At 17.6% G+C, this 23855-nt stretch overlaps 7 protein-coding genes across 7 annotated transcripts, besides 45 other annotated features; 4 read left to right on the forward strand and 3 right to left on the reverse strand. All coding sequences in view use genetic code 6, as the record gives it.

The window, feature by feature from the left end:
* The first annotated feature begins 12 nt into the window (after positions 1-12).
* Positions 13-74: a microsatellite.
* Positions 75-174: 100 nt separating this feature from the next.
* On the reverse strand, positions 175-532 carry IMG5_110880 (uridine-cytidine kinase 1, putative; the record flags this gene model as incomplete). Its single annotated transcript, XM_004034821.1, has 1 exon — positions 175-532. A coding segment is annotated over one exon (358 nt), but the record flags the coding sequence as incomplete, so codon positions are not given.
* Positions 533-883: 351 nt separating this feature from the next.
* Positions 884-934: a microsatellite.
* Positions 935-2290: 1356 nt separating this feature from the next.
* IMG5_110890 (hypothetical protein) lies at positions 2291-4459 on the forward strand (the record flags this gene model as incomplete). The annotated part of the gene is made up of 3 exons (XM_004034822.1): positions 2291-2427; positions 2477-2648; positions 2695-4459. The coding sequence occupies exons 1-3, from the start codon at positions 2343-2345 to the stop codon at positions 4457-4459; spliced, it is 2022 nt and encodes a 673-aa protein (XP_004034870.1). The 5' UTR covers positions 2291-2342.
* Positions 3574-4169: a microsatellite.
* Positions 3594-3651: a microsatellite.
* Positions 3669-3728: a microsatellite.
* Positions 3708-3820: a microsatellite.
* Positions 3792-3876: a microsatellite.
* Positions 4050-4109: a microsatellite.
* Positions 4156-4209: a microsatellite.
* Positions 4195-4308: a microsatellite.
* Positions 4252-4371: a microsatellite.
* Positions 4252-4377: a microsatellite.
* Positions 4460-5913: 1454 nt separating the features above from the next.
* Positions 5914-5948: a microsatellite.
* A 462-nt stretch (positions 5949-6410) lies between these two features.
* Positions 6411-6481: a microsatellite.
* A 417-nt stretch (positions 6482-6898) lies between these two features.
* Positions 6899-7843: a microsatellite.
* Positions 6901-7849: a microsatellite.
* Positions 6930-6982: a microsatellite.
* Positions 6934-7841: a microsatellite.
* Positions 6958-7842: a microsatellite.
* Positions 6965-7373: a microsatellite.
* Positions 7053-7105: a microsatellite.
* Positions 7270-7840: a microsatellite.
* Positions 7294-7443: a microsatellite.
* Positions 7326-7443: a microsatellite.
* Positions 7326-7494: a microsatellite.
* Positions 7376-7450: a microsatellite.
* Positions 7437-7475: a microsatellite.
* Positions 7474-7859: a microsatellite.
* Positions 7647-7728: a microsatellite.
* Positions 7768-7818: a microsatellite.
* Positions 7860-9925: 2066 nt separating the features above from the next.
* On the forward strand, positions 9926-11188 carry IMG5_110900 (tubulin-tyrosine ligase family protein, putative; the record flags this gene model as incomplete). The annotated part of the gene is made up of 2 exons (XM_004034823.1): positions 9926-10469; positions 10551-11188. 2 exons carry the CDS (start codon positions 9926-9928, stop codon positions 11186-11188), a joined length of 1182 nt encoding a protein of 393 aa, XP_004034871.1.
* Positions 11189-11209: 21 nt separating this feature from the next.
* Positions 11210-11267: a microsatellite.
* Positions 11268-11295: 28 nt separating this feature from the next.
* Positions 11296-11354: a microsatellite.
* Positions 11325-11362: a microsatellite.
* A 94-nt stretch (positions 11363-11456) lies between these two features.
* IMG5_110910 (parkin co-regulated gene protein, putative) lies at positions 11457-11885 on the reverse strand (the record flags this gene model as incomplete). The annotated part of the gene is made up of 3 exons (XM_004034824.1): positions 11457-11672; positions 11718-11812; positions 11873-11885. The coding sequence occupies 3 exons, from the start codon at positions 11883-11885 to the stop codon at positions 11457-11459; spliced, it is 324 nt and encodes a 107-aa protein (XP_004034872.1).
* Positions 11886-13149: 1264 nt separating this feature from the next.
* Positions 13150-13231: a microsatellite.
* A 413-nt stretch (positions 13232-13644) lies between these two features.
* Positions 13645-13873: a microsatellite.
* Positions 13645-13884: a microsatellite.
* Positions 13668-13741: a microsatellite.
* Positions 13680-13753: a microsatellite.
* A 1830-nt stretch (positions 13885-15714) lies between the features above and the next one.
* Positions 15715-17075, forward strand: IMG5_110920 (hypothetical protein; the record flags this gene model as incomplete). The annotated part of the gene is made up of 2 exons (XM_004034825.1): positions 15715-16425; positions 16531-17075. The coding sequence occupies exons 1-2, from the start codon at positions 15936-15938 to the stop codon at positions 17073-17075; spliced, it is 1035 nt and encodes a 344-aa protein (XP_004034873.1). The 5' UTR covers positions 15715-15935.
* Positions 16431-16496: a microsatellite.
* A 106-nt stretch (positions 17076-17181) lies between the features above and the next one.
* Positions 17182-20429, reverse strand: IMG5_110930 (hypothetical protein; the record flags this gene model as incomplete). Its single annotated transcript, XM_004034826.1, has 6 exons — positions 17182-17836; positions 17889-18304; positions 18363-18709; positions 18755-19621; positions 19674-20180; positions 20222-20429. The coding sequence occupies 6 exons, from the start codon at positions 20427-20429 to the stop codon at positions 17182-17184; spliced, it is 3000 nt and encodes a 999-aa protein (XP_004034874.1).
* A 950-nt stretch (positions 20430-21379) lies between these two features.
* Positions 21380-21451: a microsatellite.
* Positions 21387-21451: a microsatellite.
* Positions 21407-21451: a microsatellite.
* Positions 21452-21578: 127 nt separating this feature from the next.
* Positions 21579-21640: a microsatellite.
* Positions 21579-21650: a microsatellite.
* A 956-nt stretch (positions 21651-22606) lies between these two features.
* Positions 22607-23071, forward strand: IMG5_110940 (hypothetical protein; the record flags this gene model as incomplete). The annotated part of the gene is made up of 1 exon (XM_004034827.1): positions 22607-23071. One exon carries the CDS (start codon positions 22607-22609, stop codon positions 23069-23071), a length of 465 nt encoding a protein of 154 aa, XP_004034875.1.
* A 537-nt stretch (positions 23072-23608) lies between these two features.
* Positions 23609-23638: a microsatellite.
* The last annotated feature ends 217 nt before the right edge of the window (positions 23639-23855 follow it).

Consider the following 23855-nt stretch of genomic DNA (forward strand, 5'->3'; position numbering starts at 1 on the left):
AATATTTTTTATTATATATATATATATATATATATTAATTTATATTTATAACTATATATAAATATATATATATAATTTTACTTCTTCTACTTAATCTAATATCTTCATCTGTATCTAAAAATATTTTCAAATCAAAAAAATTTCTAATTTCTTCCTAACAATAAATAAGTGTACCTTCCACAACAATAACATCAGCCTTTTTCATAAGTTAAGTTTCACTTTTTCTTTCTTATTAATTAATATCATACTAAGGAATATGAATATCTTTTCTCTAAATTAAAGTTTCTAAAGATTCTTTCATATGTTTCCAGTCTACAGCATCAGGTTAGTCAAAATTATATTCTTTTAAGACATCATTTTTATTATTTTTTGGAGGATTCTTATAAAAGTCAGTTTGCTTTAATGATGCAACTACTAATTTGAATTCTTTCAATGATTAACTAATCAAATTTGAAATAATACTTTTCCCAGCAGAACTTCCTCCACAAACACCTATACAAAAAGCTTTATTGTTATCTTATTATAATGTCATTGGTTTTATTTCAGAAAGACAATTCGTAATTACATTATTTATTACAGGAGATGTAAAGTAATTAATTTGATTAATTAATAAATTCTAACCAGTTTTTATTAATAAAGGAGATTTGCCTTAATGATAATTCAAATGATGTTTTTAGTCATTATCAGGTTGTTGATTCTATATACTATCTTAATGTTCATAAGTTTCTTCTTGTTTTTATTATTATAATTATTTTAAATGATGCATTTTAATATTATAATATTTTTTTTTTTTTTTAATTAATTGCTTTTATTAATATTTTTTTTATATAAAAAAAGAAACTAAAATTACTATAATTTTATATTTACATTTAATAAATTAGGTTATATATGTATATATATATATATATAAATATATATTTATATATATATATATTTACAAAATCGTTTATTTTATTAAAAATTTATATATGTTTTTTAGTTTAAATATTTATATATATATATATATTAATATTTATTATTTATTGTTTTTTGATATTTTTTTTTTAAATTAAATAATCTTTAATATGGATAATTAATATAAATAAAAAGTTATAGAAACATCTTATTAAACTAATTTTTAATTCCCTATTCCAGAAACTGATAATGAAGTTATCAAAACACATACATTGAACTCTTTTTGTACATCTTCCGTTGATTCTAACTATAAAAACTTCTTAAATTAGCGAACATTAAGATTAATAAAATACGACAAAAAAAGATAAAAAGTCAAACCTAAAATAAAAAAAAGCTTTAAAAACGAAATAATTATTACTCGCACAAAATAAATTATGAAAATAAATGCCATTTTGGCTTAATAACGTAAATAAAAATAATAATATAATTATTAGAATAATTTTTAAGAAACAAAAAACAATTAAAAACTTTAAATAAATTATCCTAAAACAATGAAAGCATTGATTTATTTAGTAAAAAAGACATATAAAATGCAAATTTTTAAAAAGGAATATCAATAATAAATAATTTATAATAGCATTCCTTAAGTAGAAAACAAAGAATAGATAACCAAGTCAAAACTTTCATAAAATAACTACAAAACAGGACATACAAGAAACCTTTAGACAATTTAATTCAAAAAGATTTTGATTATATAAATGACATTAGTTATGTTTACAAAAAAAGAAAAAAGCGCGAAAAATATACACTTATATAAAATAAAATCTATACCCAATAATAAAATACTTTAAAAAAGTACCTATTTTTATGCCTTCTAATACATTTAAATTAATATGGGATATAATAAGTTTCATATTTATCTTTATATTTTTATTTTTTTACTCAATATTAATGTTTTTTGACTATTCATAATCTTTAAACTTCTAAAATATCTCTATTTTACTTAATTTTGCCTCCTTTATATTTTCAATTGATATATTAGTTACATTTAACACAGCTTTTTTTCTAAAAGACCAAATAGTAATCCAAAGAAAACTAATAGCCAAAAAATATTTAAAATCTCATTTTTTCCTAGATATAACAAGTACCCTTCTATTAGGTTTAAATTTCTTATTTACCGAATAAACCATTCTATATAACCCACAAAACTATCTCATAATCCACTTAAGGAACTCCCTGGTATATTTCAAAGTATTTTCCATGTTCAAAAAAAAAGTAACTTCGAAAACCTAATAACTTTTAAAGATAACGCCAAACACCTAATCAGGCTTTTCGAAAATATAATCCTAGTAGTCATTGTGGCCCATTTATTAGCTATATCTTGGCATGGAGTAGCAGTAATTGAACATTAAAATAACTTCGATATATCCTGGCTTTAAAAAGTCCAAATGTTAGATACTCCGATAAGATATATGTCTTGGGAAGTTCGATATATTTATTCTTTTTATTGGTCTGTAACTACTATGTGTACAGGTATTTTATTTATTTATTTAAAAAAAATAATAATATTAATAATAATAAGTTGGATATGGGGATATTTCACCAACAAATCAATACGAAGCACTTTTTGCATCTATAAATATGATTTTAATAAGTTGTGTATTTGCCTACTCTATTAATAATATAGGGATGATTTTATAAGAAATCGAAAAGACTTCGAAGGAATTAAAAGATAATTAAAATACTATATAAAAGTGAGTAAAAATAAAAAAATAAACTTCATAAAAATTAAAAAAAAAGTTATCTAGAAAGAAAAAAAGTAAATAATGAAATAAAAAGTCGAGTAAGACATTACCTATAATTTCTAGCCGAGGAATAAAAAAACAGAAATAAAAAATCAGAAGACGAAATACTCTAAAAACTTTCAAATGGACTACGAGATGAAATTACAATGGAAATAAATTGCAAAATTATCAATAGTTATTAAATATTTGCAAGAAATTTCAGTATTAAAACTATAAATAGACTCGTTTTTGCTATGAAAGAGGTTTTAACTCTTCCAAATGAAGTTATTTTAAGAGAAAATGAAGTAGATGATATGTCAATATATTTTATTTATGATGGAATTATAGAAATATATTATTAAAATCAAATAAATGATAAAAAAGAAATTATTATTAAAAAATTATAATCAAACAACTTTTTTGGGGAACTATCTTTTTTCTCAGGACTTTCTAGAAAAGCCTCAGCAAGATCAGTAAATTTATCAACTTTATATAAAATAGAAAGAAAAGAATTTTTAGATATTTTAAATTAAAATTAAGAAGATTTTTAAAGACTTAAAATGATCTAAGAATAAATTATTTTTCAATAAGACTATAGTTTTATAACTACAGATTGTTATGTTTGTGGAAAACTTAATCATTTGGCTTTTTAATGTCCGAATGTGCATTAACTTTTTGACGATTAATTTCTAATTTTGAGGGAAAAGTTTTCTATTTTCCAATAAAGGAAAATCAAATAAAGACAAACTAAAAATAAGCAATGTGCTATGTAAAATAATATTAATATTTAATTATTTTTTTATAAAAAAAAAAAAAAAAAAAGTAAAATTAAATATTAATATTTTTATATTATTAATTTTTTTTATAAAAAAAAATGTAAAAATAAGATATTAGTATTTCTTTTTTTATATGAAAAAAATATAAATTAATATTAATATTTAATTAAAATGTAAAATAATATTAATATTAAATTTGTTTTTTTTTATATAAAAAATTTAAAATAAAATATTAATATTTAATTAAAATATAAAATAATATTAATATTTAATTCCTTATTTTATATAAAAAAAATTTTAAATAATATTAATATTTAATTGTTTTTTTTATATAAAAAAAATACAAATTAATATTAATATTTAATTAAATGTAAAATAATATTATCATTTTATTAAAATATTAATAATATCAATATTTAATTTCTTTTTTTTATATAAAAAAATATAAAATAATAATAATATTTAATTAAAATGTAAAAATGTAAAATAATATTAATATTAAATTACCTTTTAATATAAAAATTTTAAAATAAAATATTAATATCTAATTAAAATGTAAATAATATTAATATTTAATTTCTTTTTTTTTATATAAAAAATTTAAAATAAAATATTAATATTTAATTAAAATGTAAAATAATATTAATATTTAATTTCTTTTTTTATATAAAAAAAATGTTAAATAATATTAATAATTAATTAAAATGTAAAATAAAACTAATAATATTTAAATAAAATGTAAAAATGTAAAATAACATTAATATTAAATTCCTCTTTTTTTTAAAAAAAAATAATGTAAAATAATATTAATATTTAATCATTTTTTATATAAAAAAAAATGTATATTAATATTAGTTTTTTTTTTTTTATAAAAAATAAAATATTAGTATTTAATTATTTTTTATATATAAAAAAAAGAATATCAGCTTCTAAAAATAAATTAATTTAATAAAAACTATAATACAATCTTTTCTAAGAAGAAGATAACTATTTCACTTTTTTTGATGAAGCAAACAATTTTTCATCTTTAAGTTCATCATAATAAACAAATTAAATTACTTCTAATTCCTAATCATCTTCTTCATCTTAGAAATCTTCAAATAATCATAAATCCTCTTCCTCATCTTTACAAGACGAAAAAATAGAAAATTCTTAAGACTCTTAAACAGTAAAATTAAAAACTAAAGAAATAAAAGAAAATTCCTATTTATCATAAAAAAATATATAAACTTAATCAATTTTAAAAAAGAAATATTTAAGTTAAAAATATTAGTAATTATAAAAAAATCAATATAATTTTATGCATTCAAAACAAGTTTAATACCAAAATGAAGAATAATAGGAAGAATACTAAAAAAAATATATTAAATAAAAATCAAAGAAAAAAAAACGTTCTATATAGGCTTAACTTTCTATTAAAAGTATACTCAAAAATAACGATTCTATTCCATCGATTTAGTGTTAAAAAAGTAATGAAGATATATTTGAAAACAATTAAATAAAACCTAATATTAATACCACACTGATAATAATTTTAAAAAAAATAATAGTATATCTACATAAATAGTTGATTAAATAAGTGATACAAAACAATAATTAAATTAGATATAAAAAACATAAAGCGATTTGTTATAAGTAATATCAAAACTTCATAAATTAGATTAAAAAGAACTTGAAAAAAACATATTTATAGCTGAATTAAACACAAATTTAAAAAAAAGAGATTCTTTGTAAAATCTATCATAAAATAATTAAAAGAAAAATTAGAAAAACTCAATATCTTCATTATTTCATGAACAATATATCAATTAATAAAACTAACTTTATTAAATACCTCCTTAATTATAATAAAATATTCAGTTTTTTTTAGAAAAACAATTAGGATTAAGTTTAAATGACAACAAAATAAACAATGTGTAAATTTAAGAAGATGAATTATGTTTTTTCGATTAAATAAAAATATTTTAGAAGTTTTTTCCACATAATAATTTCGACAAAGTAATTCTTAAATTCAAATAGAAAAATTACTCCAAACGAAAAAATACTAAAATTAATAATATTCTTAAATAAAGAAGAACACACATTGCAGGAGTTTCTCCTGATTAGTTCAATAAAAATCTACTTGTAATGTAAAAAAGGTAGAATATTTGTGAATAAAAAAATACTGATAATAATTTTTTAATTTTATAACCTTCCTATTTAAGTTATGGCATCGCAATTAAAAATATATCTATTTACCCAAGAAGATTGAATTAATGAATTTCCTTTAAAATATAAGTTTTATTATTAATATAATATATAAAAAAATAAGGAAAGGAATGTCTATAATTGTTATTATTTGTATATTATATATTAAAAAATTAGTATTATATAAGCATTTATTTGTATATTGTATATTATAAAAGTAATAATTAATATTTAAGTAATATATTTTAATAATTAAATTAAATCAAAAATTAAAATATTAATTATAATAAATATTATTATTAATAAACGACAATAATAAAGGAATATTATTAGATAAATCAATATTAAATTATTTGAAATTAATAAAAAAGCTTAAAATAAACAACTTAAATAAAAGTATGTATATTGAATATAAATTAATAAATTCCATTTCATTAATAGTAATATAAGATTTACAAAAAGCCTTATTATTACTAAAAAAAAAAAAAAAAAAAAAGTTAGTTATTAAAAATTTAAACCAAATTCTTTTTAACAAATCAACCTCTATGATTTCTATTCTCAAAAAAAATAAAAATAAGTATTCTGTTCTTTACAAAAAATAATAAAGCAGTTAAAATAATAACTAAATCTATTATTAATCACTCCAATATAGCTATAATAAAATAATTTTTGATTTTTAAATTCATTGACTACATTATAAGCCGGGATTGTTTTATAGTTTTAAAACAATTTCTTGAATAATTTTCAAAAAAAACCAATCTAATTAAGGTTTTCAATTAATTTCTACTTATTTATTATAAATATTTTCAATCAATTTCTACTTAATTTATTAAAAATATTGACATATTAATGGCCCTAATATTATGAAAGATTTTATAACAAAATTATCTATTAGTTCTTGCCATATATCTTTAATTTTCTCTATTTTCTTATAAATTTGAGAGGTAAATATTGTATTAAATTTTTGCAACTATATTTAATTTTGAATAACTTGGTTAACTGGATTAACTGCAATCACTTTTTCTTATTGATTGTTTTATATAAGAAAAATTTACAATATATCCTCTTAAATTTTCAATTTTTATAATTTTTTTTTTTTTTTTTTTTAAAAAAAAAAAAGAATTTCAAGAATAGTTTAATTTTTCTATTCAATATGAAAAAAAAAAAAAAAAAAACAAAAAAAAATCAATGAAAATATTTTTATTATATTATTCAAATAATAAGAAAAAGTAAACATAAATATAATAAAGAACAAATTAAAAATTTAGAAAAATAAAAAAGAACTAATTAATAATTTACATATATAATAATAATATAATATAAAATTTACATAAATAATAAAGATTAAATGCAAAATTTACATAAAAAATAAAATATAAATAGAAAATTTAAATATATAAAAAGAGCAAATTAATAATTTACATAAATAATAAATTTTAAATTAATAATTTACAAAAGTAATAAAGATTAAATAAAAAATTTACAAAAATAAAAATGATTAAACTAATAATTTACAATAATAAAAATGATTTAATTAATAATTTACATAAATAAAAAAGATTAAATATAATATTTTATATAAATAAAAAATATTAAATATAATATTTACAAAAATAAAAAGATTAATATAATATTTACATAAATAAAAAAATTAAATATAATATTTACATAAATAAAAAAGATAAAATAAATAATTTATATAAATAAAAAGATTAAATTAATAAATTAATAATTTATATAAATAAAAAAGATTAAAAATAAAATTCATATAAATAAAAAGATTAAATTAATAAATTATATAAATAAAAAGATTAGATATAAAATAAAAATATTAAATTAATAATTTACATAAACAATAAAAATTAAATTAATAATTTACATAAATAGAAAAAAATTAAATAGAAAAATTATATAAATAAAAAAGGTTAAGTTGAAAATTTACATAAACAAAAAAAATTAAATATAAAATTTATATAAACAATAAAATATAAATAGAAAATTTACATAAATAAAAAAGATTAAATATAAAATTTACATAAATAAAAAAGATTAAATATAAAATTTACATAAATAAAAAAGATTAAATAGAATATTTACATAAATAAAAAATTAAAATGAAAATTTATATAAATAAAAAAGAATAAATATAAAATTTACATAAATAAAAAAGAATAAATTGAAAATTTACATAAATAAAAAAGAACAAATTGATAATTTATATATTTTTGTTATTAAAATATATTTCTTTTTAAATTAAATAAATGAATATTAAAAAAAGAAAAGAAAAAAAAGCTAAAAAACATAAGGAACAATTTACCCTTTTAATAAATGCTAATTTTAAAAGTGTATAAAATATATACGATTTAATAATTTTTAACGACTTCTCTAAGGGTATTTAGTTAATTTTAACCAAAAACAAATAAATTAAAAGGTTCGAAATTTATAATTGAAAGTTTTAACTTTTTAAACTAATTTTTTTGTTAAAAAAAAATAACCATTTAAAATATATATATATATATTCATTTAGAAAAAGGAGTTACATTAATAGTTTAATTTACTATAGAAAAAAAAGAAGAAGATTAGACAATTTAATTTTTATGTAAATCTGATTTTGAGCAAACAAAAAAAATAAATATTCATAAAATAATTTTATATATTAAAATAAATATTAATTTTAATAAATTTTAATAATTTTTCAACAACAAAATTAACAAACAAAAATAGAAATTCTCTCTCGCATTAATATAAATTCAAGAAATGAATATAGTAACAAAGGTTTATCTAATATAATTTTTAATAGAATAATACTTTAATTGTTTTAATCTGGCTTATAAAAACTCATATTGATATATTGATCTTATCAAATACAAAAAGTCGACAATTTTCATAGTTAAATTTATATACATAATAACAATAATACTAATTATTTTATATTAAGTTTTATTTTTAATATAAATTTGAAATAATAATATATATATAAATAAAACATATTAATAACATTGTTATATATATATTTTATTTTTTTTAATTAATAACTAAAATATATAATTATAATGATTCTAACTTTTATGAATATACGTACAATTCGTTTTCTTTAAGTTACTTTTAAATAATTCTTATAATTATAAATAAATAATAATTATAAACAAAATTATATATTAAAATCAAAAATAGAAAAAAAAAAAAATTGTTGATAAAACTTAAACACAATAATTAAATAAATATTAATAACTAAAAATTGTTAATTTTTTTATATATATAAAACAAACAAACAAAAAAGCTAAAATATCATATAAATTATATTTTAAAATGAAATAGTATTCTTCACATTCAAAAAAACCATCATTAACATAATTAAATTATTAAGATACTATTAAGGGCCCTTTATATAAAAAAAATACATTAAAAATAAGTAAAAACACTAATATAGAACTAAAAACTATTTCATCTAATTTCATTAAACTAGATATAAATGAAGAAATATTAAGAATGTTTTTTTCTCGAAATTATTTAAAAAAGTCATAATTAAGTTAAAATTTAAACACGATGAACTTATTTTCAAATTAGTAAGAGTAAAAATAATAATAAAATAATCTGAATTTATAAATTAAAAATTAAAAAGATCCAATATTTTCATAATAATAATAAAAACCACTAATATTAATTATGAACAATTAAAAAGATTCAAAATCTTAATAATATTAAAGGCCACTAATATAAATTTTAAACAGGAAAATACAATAAAACTAAAAAAATGTTGAGATAAAATAAATAAATAAACAAAATTATTCCTTAAAAAGCAATTTAATAAGAAACCAAACATTAACTTAAACTTAAAACAGAATTTTGTCTTAAAATAGCTAAAAAAAAACAGAATGTAATTAAAAATTTACTTATTAATAAGAATAATTAATTAATACATAAACAAATCAAAATGGAAAAAAATAATTATTCAAAATATAGTTAAAGGCAATAAAAAAAACTGAAAAAAACTAAAGCTTTTTCATTGATTTTTGTTTTTTTCTTAATTTTTCAAATAATATATTTATTGAAAAAACCGAAAACTAGGTCTTTAAGCCATATAAAATATATATTTCGAAAGGAAATAATGTATAATTAATACGTTCTATATTTAAAAAAAGGCCTTGGTGGTAAATAACAGACAATAAAGATGATTAAAAAATTAATTTATTATGGACATAATGGAGAAAGCCTGCCTTTTTAAAACAACTGTGTAATATTAAAGTAAATAAGGAAATAATAATTGGACAAGAAATATAAGAAATGCAATTAAATTTAGATAATTTAGATAAATCAATTAAAATATTATCTTAAAGGGAAACAGAAGAATTAAAAAAATGCATAACTCAGAAAATATTAGGTGAAAAAAAGATAATAATAAATAAAAACACACTAAAATTTTAATAAATACATAATCATTTTGAACATAACTTTCATTTATCAAATAAAAAAGCTTTATTTTATAATTTAAAACAATATTATATTCTAATTGATAATCATAATTTGATAAAACAAAAAATTCCTTTAACATTTCATATATAAAATGGTGAAAACGACATCCAATACTAATAATTCTTACAAACATATAAATAAAGAGAAATAGAAAATGAAAATAATATTTGGATTATAAAGCCAGGTGAAAGTTCTAATAGAGGAAATGGAATTTAAGTATTAGAAGATATAAGAGATATAAATACACTTATAAAGGGACGAGAAAAGCATACAAATGGCAATATAAAAACTTTTATAATATAAAAATATATATAAAATACATTACTTTATAATAAAAGGAAATTCGATATTAGATGTTTTGTACTATGTACTAATTATAATAATTTATTTAAAGCTTATTGGTACTAGGAAGGATATATAAGAACTTCTTCTTTAGAATTTTCTTTGGAAAATCTTGAAAATAAATATATTCATTTAACTAATGAAGCAGTGTAGAAAAAAGCGTCTGGGAATTTTGGAAAATTTGAAAAAGGAAATAAAATTTCATTCTCCAATTTTGAAAAGTATTTAAAAAAAATTAAAAATTATTCATTTTCTAATATTGTTTAATAAATGAAAAATATTGCAAATGAAACTATATGTGCGGCTTTCACTAAAATAGACCCTAAAAAAAGATCTTTTTCTTTCGAATTATTTGGATATGATTTTATGTTAGATGATAATTTAAATGTTTAGTTACTTGAAATCAATACAAATCCCTCCTTAACAGTTTCTTGCAATTTAATGAGTAGATTAATTCATAATTTAATAGAAAATACTGTTAGAATAGCTATTGATCCTTTATTTCCTCCTCCAAATATACATTTAGATCACGGAAAATTAAAAATAGATAAGGAAAAATTTATTAATTCTTTTGAAATTCTATTTGATTCTAAAGATGAGGGATATAGACTTGAAAAGTTGTATGAAAATGCATGCAAAGATATTGATATATAACTAGAAAAGGAATGTGAAAACGAAGAAGTATATGATGAAGACGAATATGAGGAGAGTGATGAAGATGAAGATTCATGAATTTTTACGAATAATATAAAGATATATATATATATATATATATATATATATATATATATATATATATATTATATATATACATAATTACTTCTTTCTATTTCTTTTTTTTTTTAATAATAATAATATATTTTTAAAAATAAAAATATTATTTATAAATAATATTAATTTAAAATATTAATCTTTAATCATAATATATTTTTTAACCATACATTACTTTAAAATAATATTAATATAATTTTATCAAAATTAATTATTATATAAATTTATTTCATGCACATATACAACTTTCATAAGTAGGAATCATATATTTAATATTAATATAAGCATCTTCACCTCCATATTATTCAAATATTTCTAGTGTTTCTTAGATTAATTCTCCTAAATTATTACTTTTTCTTTAAGAATATTCCATTTAATCTCCTGTATTAAAGTTTTTACTTTTAAAAATATTTAGAATCGGTAATAGTTATCTATAATAAGGTACCTAAAAATATAATTTTATTATAACAAAAAAATTAAAAGTAATTACCAATGCTTATCCTACTTTTTTTTCTGATTAAACTAATTATTATAAGATTCTTAACATAATGCAAATAATTTCAGGATCTCTAGTATTTAAATTACCTTTTTTATTTTATTTTTAATGATTTTTTAAAAATTAAAAACATTTTTTTTTTTCTTTACTTTTTATTGGCATTATTAATTAAGGAATAACAGCAAACAATTTATCCGGACATTATTAAATTAAATCTAAAGTTCCCTAAATACTTAAAATTCTATATGGATCTACTTTTTCGCGTATTCCATCAATAAAAACAGGTAAATAATGATGATAATCTATTTATTATGGGCGTATTTTCCATTAAATTTTAATCCCATTACTATGATCCACCTTTAAAGGTAGATCACCTCTATCATAATATTTTCTAAATAGAGAAGGTTAAATAGGACGTGGTAAAGTAGCACCAGCCTTAGGTGGATTTTTATTTTATTTTTATAAAGACTAAGTGTAAGAGCTTGAATTATTTTTAAGAATATTATTGCTATTCAATTCTATTTTATTTTATTATTTATTTATTTTAAATTATTTTACAAAAAGGAGATTTTTATGAAGGTTTTATTGACTATATATATTCTTTAGGAAAATCACCAAATGGTGAATGAGGATTTTAAGGACTATAGGAGTTTTTCCAAGGTCTATAAACTTAGTTTGAGTTTCGTGAAAGTAGTGATTTCATATGATCTGAACAAATTAATGATTAAATTATATTTTCTCTTTTAAGACCTTATTTATATATTTATGAAGAATTATTTATTTACATTTTTTATTTATTTTTTTTTAATTATTTTAACATAAATATTTAATTTATTTATTTACAAAAAAAAAAATATATAAAATTAGCATCAATATATTTGCAATACTATAATAAAATAATAAGTTTTATATAATAATATTAACTTCATATTATAAAAAATAAGTAAAGACACAATTATAAAGTCTATGAAATTTTCGACAGTTTTATAATCCCTTTGGCATATGATTTTATTTTAAATTAAATATTTTTATGAATGTAATATAATATAATATAGTATAATAATTATTTTTTCATATTAAGAATTTAATGATTTCTATGTATTTTATATTGCCTTTTTTTCGTGTTTTTACTATTTTTTTTAAAAAAGAGAGGAAATATAATCTCATTCTTAATAATTCTTTTACAAATAAATATTTATAAATGGAATCTTGTATAAAACTTATTTATAAATTTTATAGACTAATTATACTTTCTATTCTGTCTTTTTATCATTATCAATAAATATATTGTTTCTTGCCGGCTTTAAATCTTTTTTTAATTGTCATCTTAAGTCAAAATAAAGAAAGTATTACATTATCTGAGTAATTAGAAGTAATATAAATTATAAGAATTTATTCGGTTTTAATTATGTAATATAGAAAAATCATATATATATATATATATATATATATATATATCTATATATATATATAAATATATAAAATATATATATAAAATATATATATATCATTATCAAGTAATACTTTTTTTCCTTCTTCAGAATTCGTCCAAATAATAACTTATCTATCATATTCGGAATGTACAAATAACTTCGTTTATTTGAAAAAATGCAGAAGTAAATCAGCTATGGACTAAAATGCATCTTTATCTTTTTCAGAAGAATTGATTTGTATTTTCATAAATTATCTATTTACCTTCATTTTAAAGAAAAGCAATATGCAAATAATTTTATTCAATATAATAAATATTTTTAATTAATTACATCTATTTTTCGTTTAAACCATAATAATATCTTATACTTATCCTTTGTATAAATTCCATAGAATAAGTTCTTTTTAAGAAATAGACTATAAATTTTAATAGCTTCCATTTCCGTACAAATATAAACTTTCTATATAATATGTTGTTGGATAAAACCTATATATTTTTGATCATTTCTAGTGTATAATTTTATTTTTAATCATTTCTAGTTTATAATTTTATTTTTAATCATTTCTAGTGTATAATTTTATTTTTAATCATTTCTAGTATATAATTAATTATATTTTTGATCATTTATAGTGTATAATTATATTTTTGATAATTTCTAGTGTATAATTATATTTTTAATCATTTCTAGATTATAATTATATTTTTAATCATTTCTAGTCTAAATTTATAAAGAATTTGATAATTGTTTGTTTGTTTAAGTAAATGAAGTTCCTGAAATTCTTACCTTATTGTAATATTTGCGAATGAATCTAAAAAAAAACTAACCAACCGAATTATACAAATCTTCGATATTTAAATACATTTCTATATATATATTATTTGTTCATAGTGTTTTTTTTATTTTTATCCTGTATTTTTTGTTAAAAATACTTTAAACTAGTATTTTTTATTATTTTTTTCTTCTATATTACCAAGTTGATTAAAGAGTAAATTTTTCAAAATTAAAAAATAATTCGTTAATAGTCTTTTTTATTTTGTTTAATTGAAACCTATTAAAAATTACAGTAATAATAAAAAAAGTAATATTAATTATAATTATTTATCTAATTAAACAATTACCAACTAGTATTTAATAAAAAAAGTAATATTAATTGTAACCATATATCTATTAAACATTGCCAAGCATTATTTTTTAATTTATCTATAAAATCTTTCCTTTAATCACATTAATATTAACATATTCCAATTTAATTATTTATTTAAAACTCTTTATCACATTATTTGGAGTTATTAATTTCACATTATTAACATTTATAATGACAATTATTTATTTATGTTGCATTTTAATAAAAATATATTTTTTTATTATTTAAAATTTATACAATATATTTTTATACAAAAATTTTTTATTTTTTTTTAAAAAAAAATGTTTTAAAATACTTAATAATCACAAATAGATCCTTATTCAGTTGCAATAGTAGAAGATCTACTTGAAGTTAAAATTTATAAATATTTAATAGAATTAATCTAAAAATATACAAATAGGATATAAGTGATTGGAAGAATACCTAAGATATTGTAAAATTATCAATAAAAGCTTTAACTGATGTCGTAAAAAACCAAGCGTAAGCAATAAGAGATTTAGAAAAGGAGAATATATAAAATGTAAAAATAAAAGTCTTTTTAAAAAATAATAAAATAATAGGTAAAATTAGTAAATCTGTAAGAATATTTAGATTGTAAACCGAACATAGAAATAGTAAAATAAAGTTTAGAAGAATTAACAGATGAAATAGAAAAGCGAGTATCTTATTAGGAATATAACATTTTAAAGGAAGATATTAATTTTGCACTTTAATAAAAGCCTTCCAATTAAGAACATAAATAAAGTATAAGTGATTTAAATAATGAAATAATGTAAATAATTTCAAGGACAGAAACAATTTAAGATTAGCTTTTTGAAAAAAACTAATCTTAAATATAAAGTTTGAGATCATAAATAGAAGAGAGAATTTAAAAATAAAATTTAGCTATTTAAAGAAAAGCTAATAAATATGATACAGAATAATTATTATGTAAATAAATAATAGATTTATTTATATATTAAAACAAACAAAAAAAGACCAGAAAAGCAGATATAAATGATATTTAAAATTTAATCTCTATAATTGAAAGCAGAGTAGATTTTACACATTTTGAAAAGTTCGCAACTATTCTTGACTAAAAAGCAGACAAAAAAGACATTTAAAATTATTTAGGAAATACATATTCAGAAAAGCTTGAAAAAAAAGACTTTGATTAATATGTATAGATTTAATAAAAATAGGAATAATTATCTAACTCCCATATTTAAGCATAATTCGATAATTTAGCATTTTAAATTAAAAATAAGCCTGATTCTTAGCTTTTAGAAAAAGCCATTTTTTAAAACCTAATAAAATTCTGAAAAAATACACTAAACTGTCTAAAACTCTTTAAAATAAGTTGAAAATAATTTAATAGATAATATAAAAGAATTCGAAAAAAAATTACTTTTATTTAAAAAGTCTTGTGAAGATTCATTTTCTTAAAAATAAGAAAAAATTGAACTATAAAATAAATTCTTAAAAGAAGAAATTTAAAAGTCTTTTCAACAAAATCTATATAATATTTAATCTTAAGCATAAGATTTAACAGAAATCACCGGAAATTTAAAAAGCTCTTTAAAAACCTATAAAAATGATACAAATGTTTAATTTTAAGCCTAAAACGAATAACTTTAGACTCTCAAATCTTCCCTTATGGAAATTTCTTTACAAAAATTAGAAAAGTCAGAATTTCTAGAAGCATTATCAAATTAGAATAAAATATTAGATTAAAAAACAGATATTTCAGAAGTCTAAAATGCCCTAAACTAATGTCAACAGGATATGTCTGAGCGCTTTTTGGAATTCCAAGAGGAAATAAAAGGAATAATTTTACAGAATATGAACGAAAATGTTGAAATACTAGATAAAAAAGCCAACTTATGCGATGTTTAATTATTATTGAAAGAAAAAGCAGACTTGAATACTATCCAGGCACTTGTTTCAACTAAAGTAAGTGCATAAGAAGTTGAAGATTTGCGTATAAAAAGTGAAAAAGCATATAAAGAATGTGAAAATAAACTCAATTCGAAACATTTTGAGTAAATAATTAAACTATTATAAGGACAAATAGAATAAATGTAAAAAGATTTGCTTTAAAAGGGAAATATTAAGGATTTTTGCGCTATTTTAGATACAAAAACAAGTAATTATAAATATATATATATATATATATATATATATATATATATATATATATATAATATTATTATATATTTTTCTCTCTTTAAATAATTCCAAAAATTAATAGGCATAAATGATGTTAATAATGCCCTCTAATAAATACATAAAGAGCTAGAAAAAAAAGCCTTTTAAGATGATGTAAATACCTGTTTTATGAATTAAAATCTATTAAATTCTTAATATTCGGCTGAAAATATGCTCATTAAATTGGCTTGGAAATCTGGAGAATTAAAAATAGGTCAATTCGTACCTTGGGAAAATGAAATTAGCAATTATTTCGTTGAAAATTTTAGTTTAGAAAGGGAAAAAACTACTATCAATGTACTAAATGGAGGCTTTTATTAAATATATTTAGCATTTTTTGCAAAAAAAAAACCTACTATATAGATTTTAATTAATGGGGAACCTATAATGTCGGCTGTAAATACTTCTAGTTATGTACTTCATCATTCTTCTGGTAAATTAAAAGATATTAAACACACAAATGGAAATGTTACAGGTCTCACCCTTATTGATTTCCTTAATTTGCCAAATAAATGTAAAATAAGTGTCACTTTTAGTGGAGAAAACAGTTTAGAAAATCTTGGTTTTATTACATTAAAAAAAATATGACTAATTTTTTGTTATTAAAACATTTTTATTTTATTTTTATTTTTTAATAATGCAATTTAAAAAATTAAATTTTATGTAATTTTTAATAAAATTAATATAAAACATATCATATGTATCTTTTCAAATATTTTATATTTTAACTTTGAATGCTAATAATTCTAAAGGTTGAATGAAAATTCTTCCATTTACTAGTTTATAAAATAAAAAAATATTATAATATAAAAATGCTAATTTTATATTTACTTATATTAGAATTTTTCCATTATTTAGTATTTTTATATATATATTAATCTTTTGTCCATTGATATTTTTTTTATTCCCAATTTTCTACTGTTTGATTAGCATTTAAAGTAACTTGATTAACAATTTAAATATTATTTTGTAATTCAAAATATGATATATTCTTATCATTTAAATTACATAATCTAAGCAAATAAATTTAATCCAAATCATTAAAATCATCTACTTTTTGAATATAAATCTTAATATATTCATTTTTATTTTATAAAAGTGTATTTATCTTCTCACTTTCTTTATTATTTTAAAATTATTAACTATTAGATGCTGAATAAAATATTAAAGGGCTCATTTCAAAGTTTAACTGCATTTTTCTCATCAAGTTAATATTTATATTTTAAATATCTTTTTCGCTCTAAAAAACTAAAAAATGTCTTATTCTTTATTCTAATCCTTATGATTTTTTCACTTCATCTAATTCATTTAAATTTTATGCAACACCTCTAGAGTCATCTTATAATATTCTTTTTTTAATATTTATTTAAAAAAAAAAAAAAAAAAAAAAAGTGATTTTACCTTCTATGTATCATGAGTTCTAATTATCCATTTAATAAAGAGGTTCCTCCTTAAGCTCTATCATTTATTAATCCTACTCTTTATTTTTTTTCCTCATCTTCAATATAAAGTATTGTATTTACAGGATAATAATTGCTACTGACTTTTTAATCACTTTAATATTTATTTAATTTTCTTTTTTATATATGTAATCCATTTGAATCAGTATAAAATACATCTTTATTCACTAAGTTCGTATTAATTAATAATACAACTTCTTTTCCTTATTAATCTGAAATCGGAATTTCCTTTAAATATGTTTCTAATTCAAAAACATTTTTATCATAATCAGTTTATAGTTTGTATATTTTAATTTATACATCTACATTTGGACTTTACATATATATTATTGTGACAAATTAACCATCATATAAATACTTTAATAGTTAATATAATATTATATATTTATATAATAAATGATTTATAAAATATAACCTTTTTTTAAAAATCAGAATAAGGATATTTTATACTTTCAGCAGGTCTAAATATATATGCACCTGATTTTTGACCAAAATCCTAATAAGATTTATAATATTAATAGTCTATTTTGAAATAATTTTATTCATTTAAATTAAATTCATTATTTTTATTTATTTCAAGGAAATTATCCTTCCATATTTCTATTCTTCTTTATTCATTATTTTTTATTTCAATTTAGTTTACTTTATCTATTTTTAAGGTAATATCATTTGGAATCAATTTATAATATTAAGAAGAATACGCTTAAAACTTATCAAAAAAATACAAATCACAGTGACTCGCTTCAATACAAAATAATTCACCTTTTATAAATAAATAAACTAATTTATAAAAAAAAATTCTTTTACCTTTAATATATTTATTATTAGATGAAAGCATACTAAACGAAGCAGATTAAGGAACTTTAATTTAAATAGTAATATCTCTTTCGACTGTAGGATTATAAATATTAAATATAATCGTTTAATTATTGGATAAATAATCAAAAAGGTTTTAGCAAAAAGTAGAATTCCATTAACATTACGAGTAATTAATATCTTTTTCTTAAAAGCTTTTTTCAGTCTACTCTTTTAAAACTAAATACAAAACTTCTTCATTTAATTAAGAAATGCTATTATGTAAGGTTTTTGTATAATCATTTACTACATGTTATTTTTCAGTTCCAGTAACAGCATCATGGTGTTATGCTACGGCCATAGCTTATTCAAATTAATAAAGTTTTTATCTAAAAAGCTCATTGTGTTTATTTAAGAAATCAGAATTTTTTAAAATTTCGACTAAATAAAGAAAACTTCTTACATGTTATAAATATCTTCCTGAATTTCTAGTGTAACCTTTAAATGCGATTCTAGAAGTAAAATAACCTGTCCAATAAGAATATTAATTATCTGCATAAGGGAAGAAATCTTAACTATGTATGTATAATTATTTCTTTAATTCTGTCTAATTAACTTTCTCCAAATATAATTCTGGGGTAGAATACAAAATTTCCATATTATACTTTTATTTATTTGAATTTATATACTCTATTAATTTATCCATACTTTAATACCAATTACTAGCATTTCCATAAGTGAAATCGTCTCCCATAGTATGTAATAAATGATTAGTATTATAATGACCAGACATATGTCTGAAGTACTAAGCAAATATATCACTTTTAGCTTTAAGATTTTCATTATTTACTTATATATAATTTCTTTCAAAATTAAAATCTAATAAATATTAAAAATAAATATTATATTTAAACAAAAATAATAATAAAACCTGGTGTAGGAGTTTTATAATGTGAATAATTAATAGAAACGAATATATTGTTACTATCATCTTTTTCTGTTGATTCAGGTTTCCAAATAAATTCTAAATTTTTTTGGCTCATCATCTATGCATTTTCAGCATAGTGAAGTCTTGCAAACCATAATCCGTTAAATCCAAATTTATTAAATAATATTGCATTTGTACTTGAATGTCCAAAAGGATCAATTTACCAACCAATAGTAGGGATTTCATCAAATTACTTCTTTAGCCATTGGTGTCCTAATGTCATTTGATCTATTATATCCTCATAATAGCAAGTAGCCTCATCATGCATTACCCATCCACCACTTATAAATACAAATTATTTATTTTTTACTAATTATTTTAAACGATTTTAGCTTTATTCACTTGCTTACTACCACCACTTATATAAAAAGCCTGTTTCTACTTGTATAAATTTTCTATTTTTATTTTTTTCCAACTCATCTATAACATGATTTATGATATCTTAAACACCTATTATTTTTTATAAATAATGATAGTTTTTATATAAAAACCGTCATATTTAATAAAATATTAATCGACTGTTTCAATCCAACCCATGTCATCATGTGAATGAGGAATTAAATGTATATAAAGAAATTCTTTATTTTCCTTTATATTATCGTAATTATGATTATCAAATATATCATCTGCTGAGTTTATTGTTTCATGAAAAAAGCTTTTCTACAATATTAATAAAAATGCTATAAGTTAAATAAGCATTATAATTAGAAAAAAAAAAAATTTCTTTTTAAATATTTTATTAATAATTTATTTTTTATTTTCAAATAAATGTATTAAAAATTAAAAAAAATATCTATTAAATAAATTTAAAAAATTAATATTTAATAAAAGAATATTTCAAATAAATAAATTATTTGTTTCAGAAAATAAAAAGATTTTAAATAAGATAATTTTATATTTAAATTTGATTAGAAATTAATTTAATAATCAAATAATATTATATTATAAATAAATTTATTTTAATAAAATTATGATTATCTAATTTAAATTTTTTATAATTTATAATTTATTTTTAAACTTAATTTATTCTATATAAGACATTTTAAAATGATTTCTTTTTTCGATATAATCAATAAATAATTTTTATTTATTTACTAAAACATAAAATATCGTATTTTATACAAATTATTTAATAATATAAAGGCTTTCTCTATGACTGTTTAAAAGAAACATAAATATTATGAATATTTTATAAATTGTTATAAATATTAATATAAAATAAATTAAATGTCAGTGTTATCTAATTTTTATATTTTTTTATTCATACATTATACATTCTATAAAAAAAATAAGAAAAATCGCCCTTTAAAATAAAGGGTTCATAAAAAAAAACATTTGAATAAATAAGGAATTAAATTACTCTTCTATTTTTTTCGAAAACAATTTATATTCCAAATTTTATACTTAGTACAGCGTATCTAAATTATTGAAGCAATTATTTAGTAATTAAATCTAATATAATATTTTTTATGGTCATCTTTAGATTTTTCAAAAGAAATTTTTCTTAATTCTTAGTCTTAATAATAAATAAAACAAAAATTAAATCATATAATTTTCTTATTCATGTTTTCTTTAATAATAAAAATTGTTTTATATTAGACTTTTTGTTTAAAATAATTTTTTTTAGATTATTGCTACAACTTATAATAATTTATATATATATATATATAAATATATATTTATTTATTATTATATTTATTTATTTATTTATTTATATATTTTGGAATTTATTTATAATATTTTCTTATTTTTTTGTCTTACATTTTTTTTTTTTTCAAATTTTATTTATATTTTTATTTTTTAATTGAAATTATATAGAATATTTATTTTTATTATTCTTTTTCATTTATTTTTATTTTTTATATAATTTTAATTTTTATATTTTTTATAATTTCAATTTTTATTTTTTAAATTTGTATTATAAAATATATTTTTTATTTATTATATAACCTTTTTTATAATTTTTAATATTATTTCATTTTTTTCTCTATTTATTTGATATAATTTTTAGAATTTCTTCATATTTTTTTTCAAAATAATAGTATTTTATTTATTGAATTTATTTAAAAAACTATTTTATATATTAATTTTTATTATGATTTAAATTTTTAAATGTAATTAAAATTTTTATAATTATTGTTTTTCTAACAAAAATATATTATTATATTTAATAATTTTAATTAAATTAATTATATTTATTTTTTCTTATTTTTCTTCATTTTTATATTAAATTAATTTTTTAATTTTTCTTATTATTTTATTCAGTCAAACTTTTTAATACTTAAGATGATTTTCATCAATATTATTTTCACTCTTCTTAATATATAAAAGTAATATATTTATTTATTTCAATTAACTTATAATATTATGAATTTAATATATTTATGAAACTTAAAAAAAATATTTAATTATTTGAAAATTTATTAGGACTATTTATTATTTAATATAATATTAAAATGTAAAGAAAAAATAAAAAAAATTAAATAAATAATATTGCTTATAATATAGAAAAATAAAAATAATATTTATACTTTAAATTAAAACATAAAAATACTAAATAAAATATTCTATTAAAAAAAACATAAGTAAAAAAATGTAAAAATTATTAGTTAGTGCTTTTTTATTAGGAGGAGGAAGTTATCTTTACTAAAACAGAGAATATTATTTATCAACTTAAGTATAAGTGAAAGCTATTGATTATAACAAAATCAGATAAGAAATAGCTGATCAATTAGAAAGACCTGAAGGATGGGATGGATATAACCATATTGGCCCTATATTAGTAAGATTAGGTTGGCACGCCTCTGGGACATATGATAAATCTGATAAAACAGGTGGTTCAAACGGTGCAACGATGAGATTTACTAAAGAATTAAATGACCCAGCAAACGCAGGGTTGCTAAATGCATAAAAATTCTTAGATCCTATAAAGAAAAATAATCCCGAAATAACATATGCTGATTTATGGATATTGGCATCCTATGTAGCTATTGAAGAAATGGGTGGTCCTAAAATTGATTTTACGCCAGGACGTAAAGACGCTACATTAGAATCTGCTTGTCCTGAAAATGGTCGTTTACCTAATGCATCTAAAGGAAGAAGTCATATTAGAGATGTTTTTTATAGAATGGGCTTAAACGATAGAGAAATTGTTGCTCTTATTGGAGGAGGCCATGCGCTTGGAAAATGTCACACAGATAGAAGTGGATATGATGGGCCTTGGACTAATGCTCCAACTTTATTTTCAAATTTATATTTTAAGGAATTATTAGAAAACACTTGGACTGAAAAAAAATGGAATGGACCTAAATAATACGAAGATAAATCGAAAAAACTCATGATGCTTCCAGCTGATTTGGAAATTAGAGATGACCCTGAGTTCAGAAAATATGCTTAAATATATAAGGATAATAAGAATTTGTTTTTTTAAGATTTTTCTGCTGCATATAAAAAACTTACTGAACTTGGATTTACTGCTTTTTGATGTTTATTTATATTTAAATCTTATTAATAATAGATATATATTATTAAAATAAAAATAAATATTTTTTTTTTTAATTACTTTGATCTGACTATTTTAATAGTTAAATTTATTATGATTTTAAATCTATTTATTTATTATATAAAACCTAAAATTGCCTTTATTTATATAATTATATAAAGTTAAAAAACATATTTTAATGAAAAGAAATAAAGCAAATAAATGAAATAATATTTTCTTTACAAAATATTTTTTTAAATGTTTATTTTCTTATACAAACATAATCACTCTAAGACATTTAAGATTTCTAAATTTAAATCCTAAATTATTTTCAGAATAGTATTAATTTCTATAATTTGCTATTATATTTTTATTACTATTTTGATTTTAATATTAAATTAAAAATTAATATATTAAAATATTAATAGATAGATATTCTATAAGTATTAAGAGTCTAAGGAACTTTAGCAAATTCAGAAATAAAAACTAAAACCAAAGAGAAGAGATGTTCGGTTTATGATATAGAAATCGCTAAAAAAGATAGATTACTTCACAATCTATTTGATTGATGGCTTATTTTATATATTTTTTTAGATTAAAACATATAATTAGTTAAGAAAAAAAATTAAACTTAGCTTTTTGCA

The sequence above is a fragment of the Ichthyophthirius multifiliis genome (genome assembly GCF_000220395.1).
Source record: "Ichthyophthirius multifiliis unplaced genomic scaffold scaff_1120509250907, whole genome shotgun sequence".
Lineage (NCBI taxonomy): Eukaryota > Ciliophora > Oligohymenophorea > Hymenostomatida > Ichthyophthirius > Ichthyophthirius multifiliis.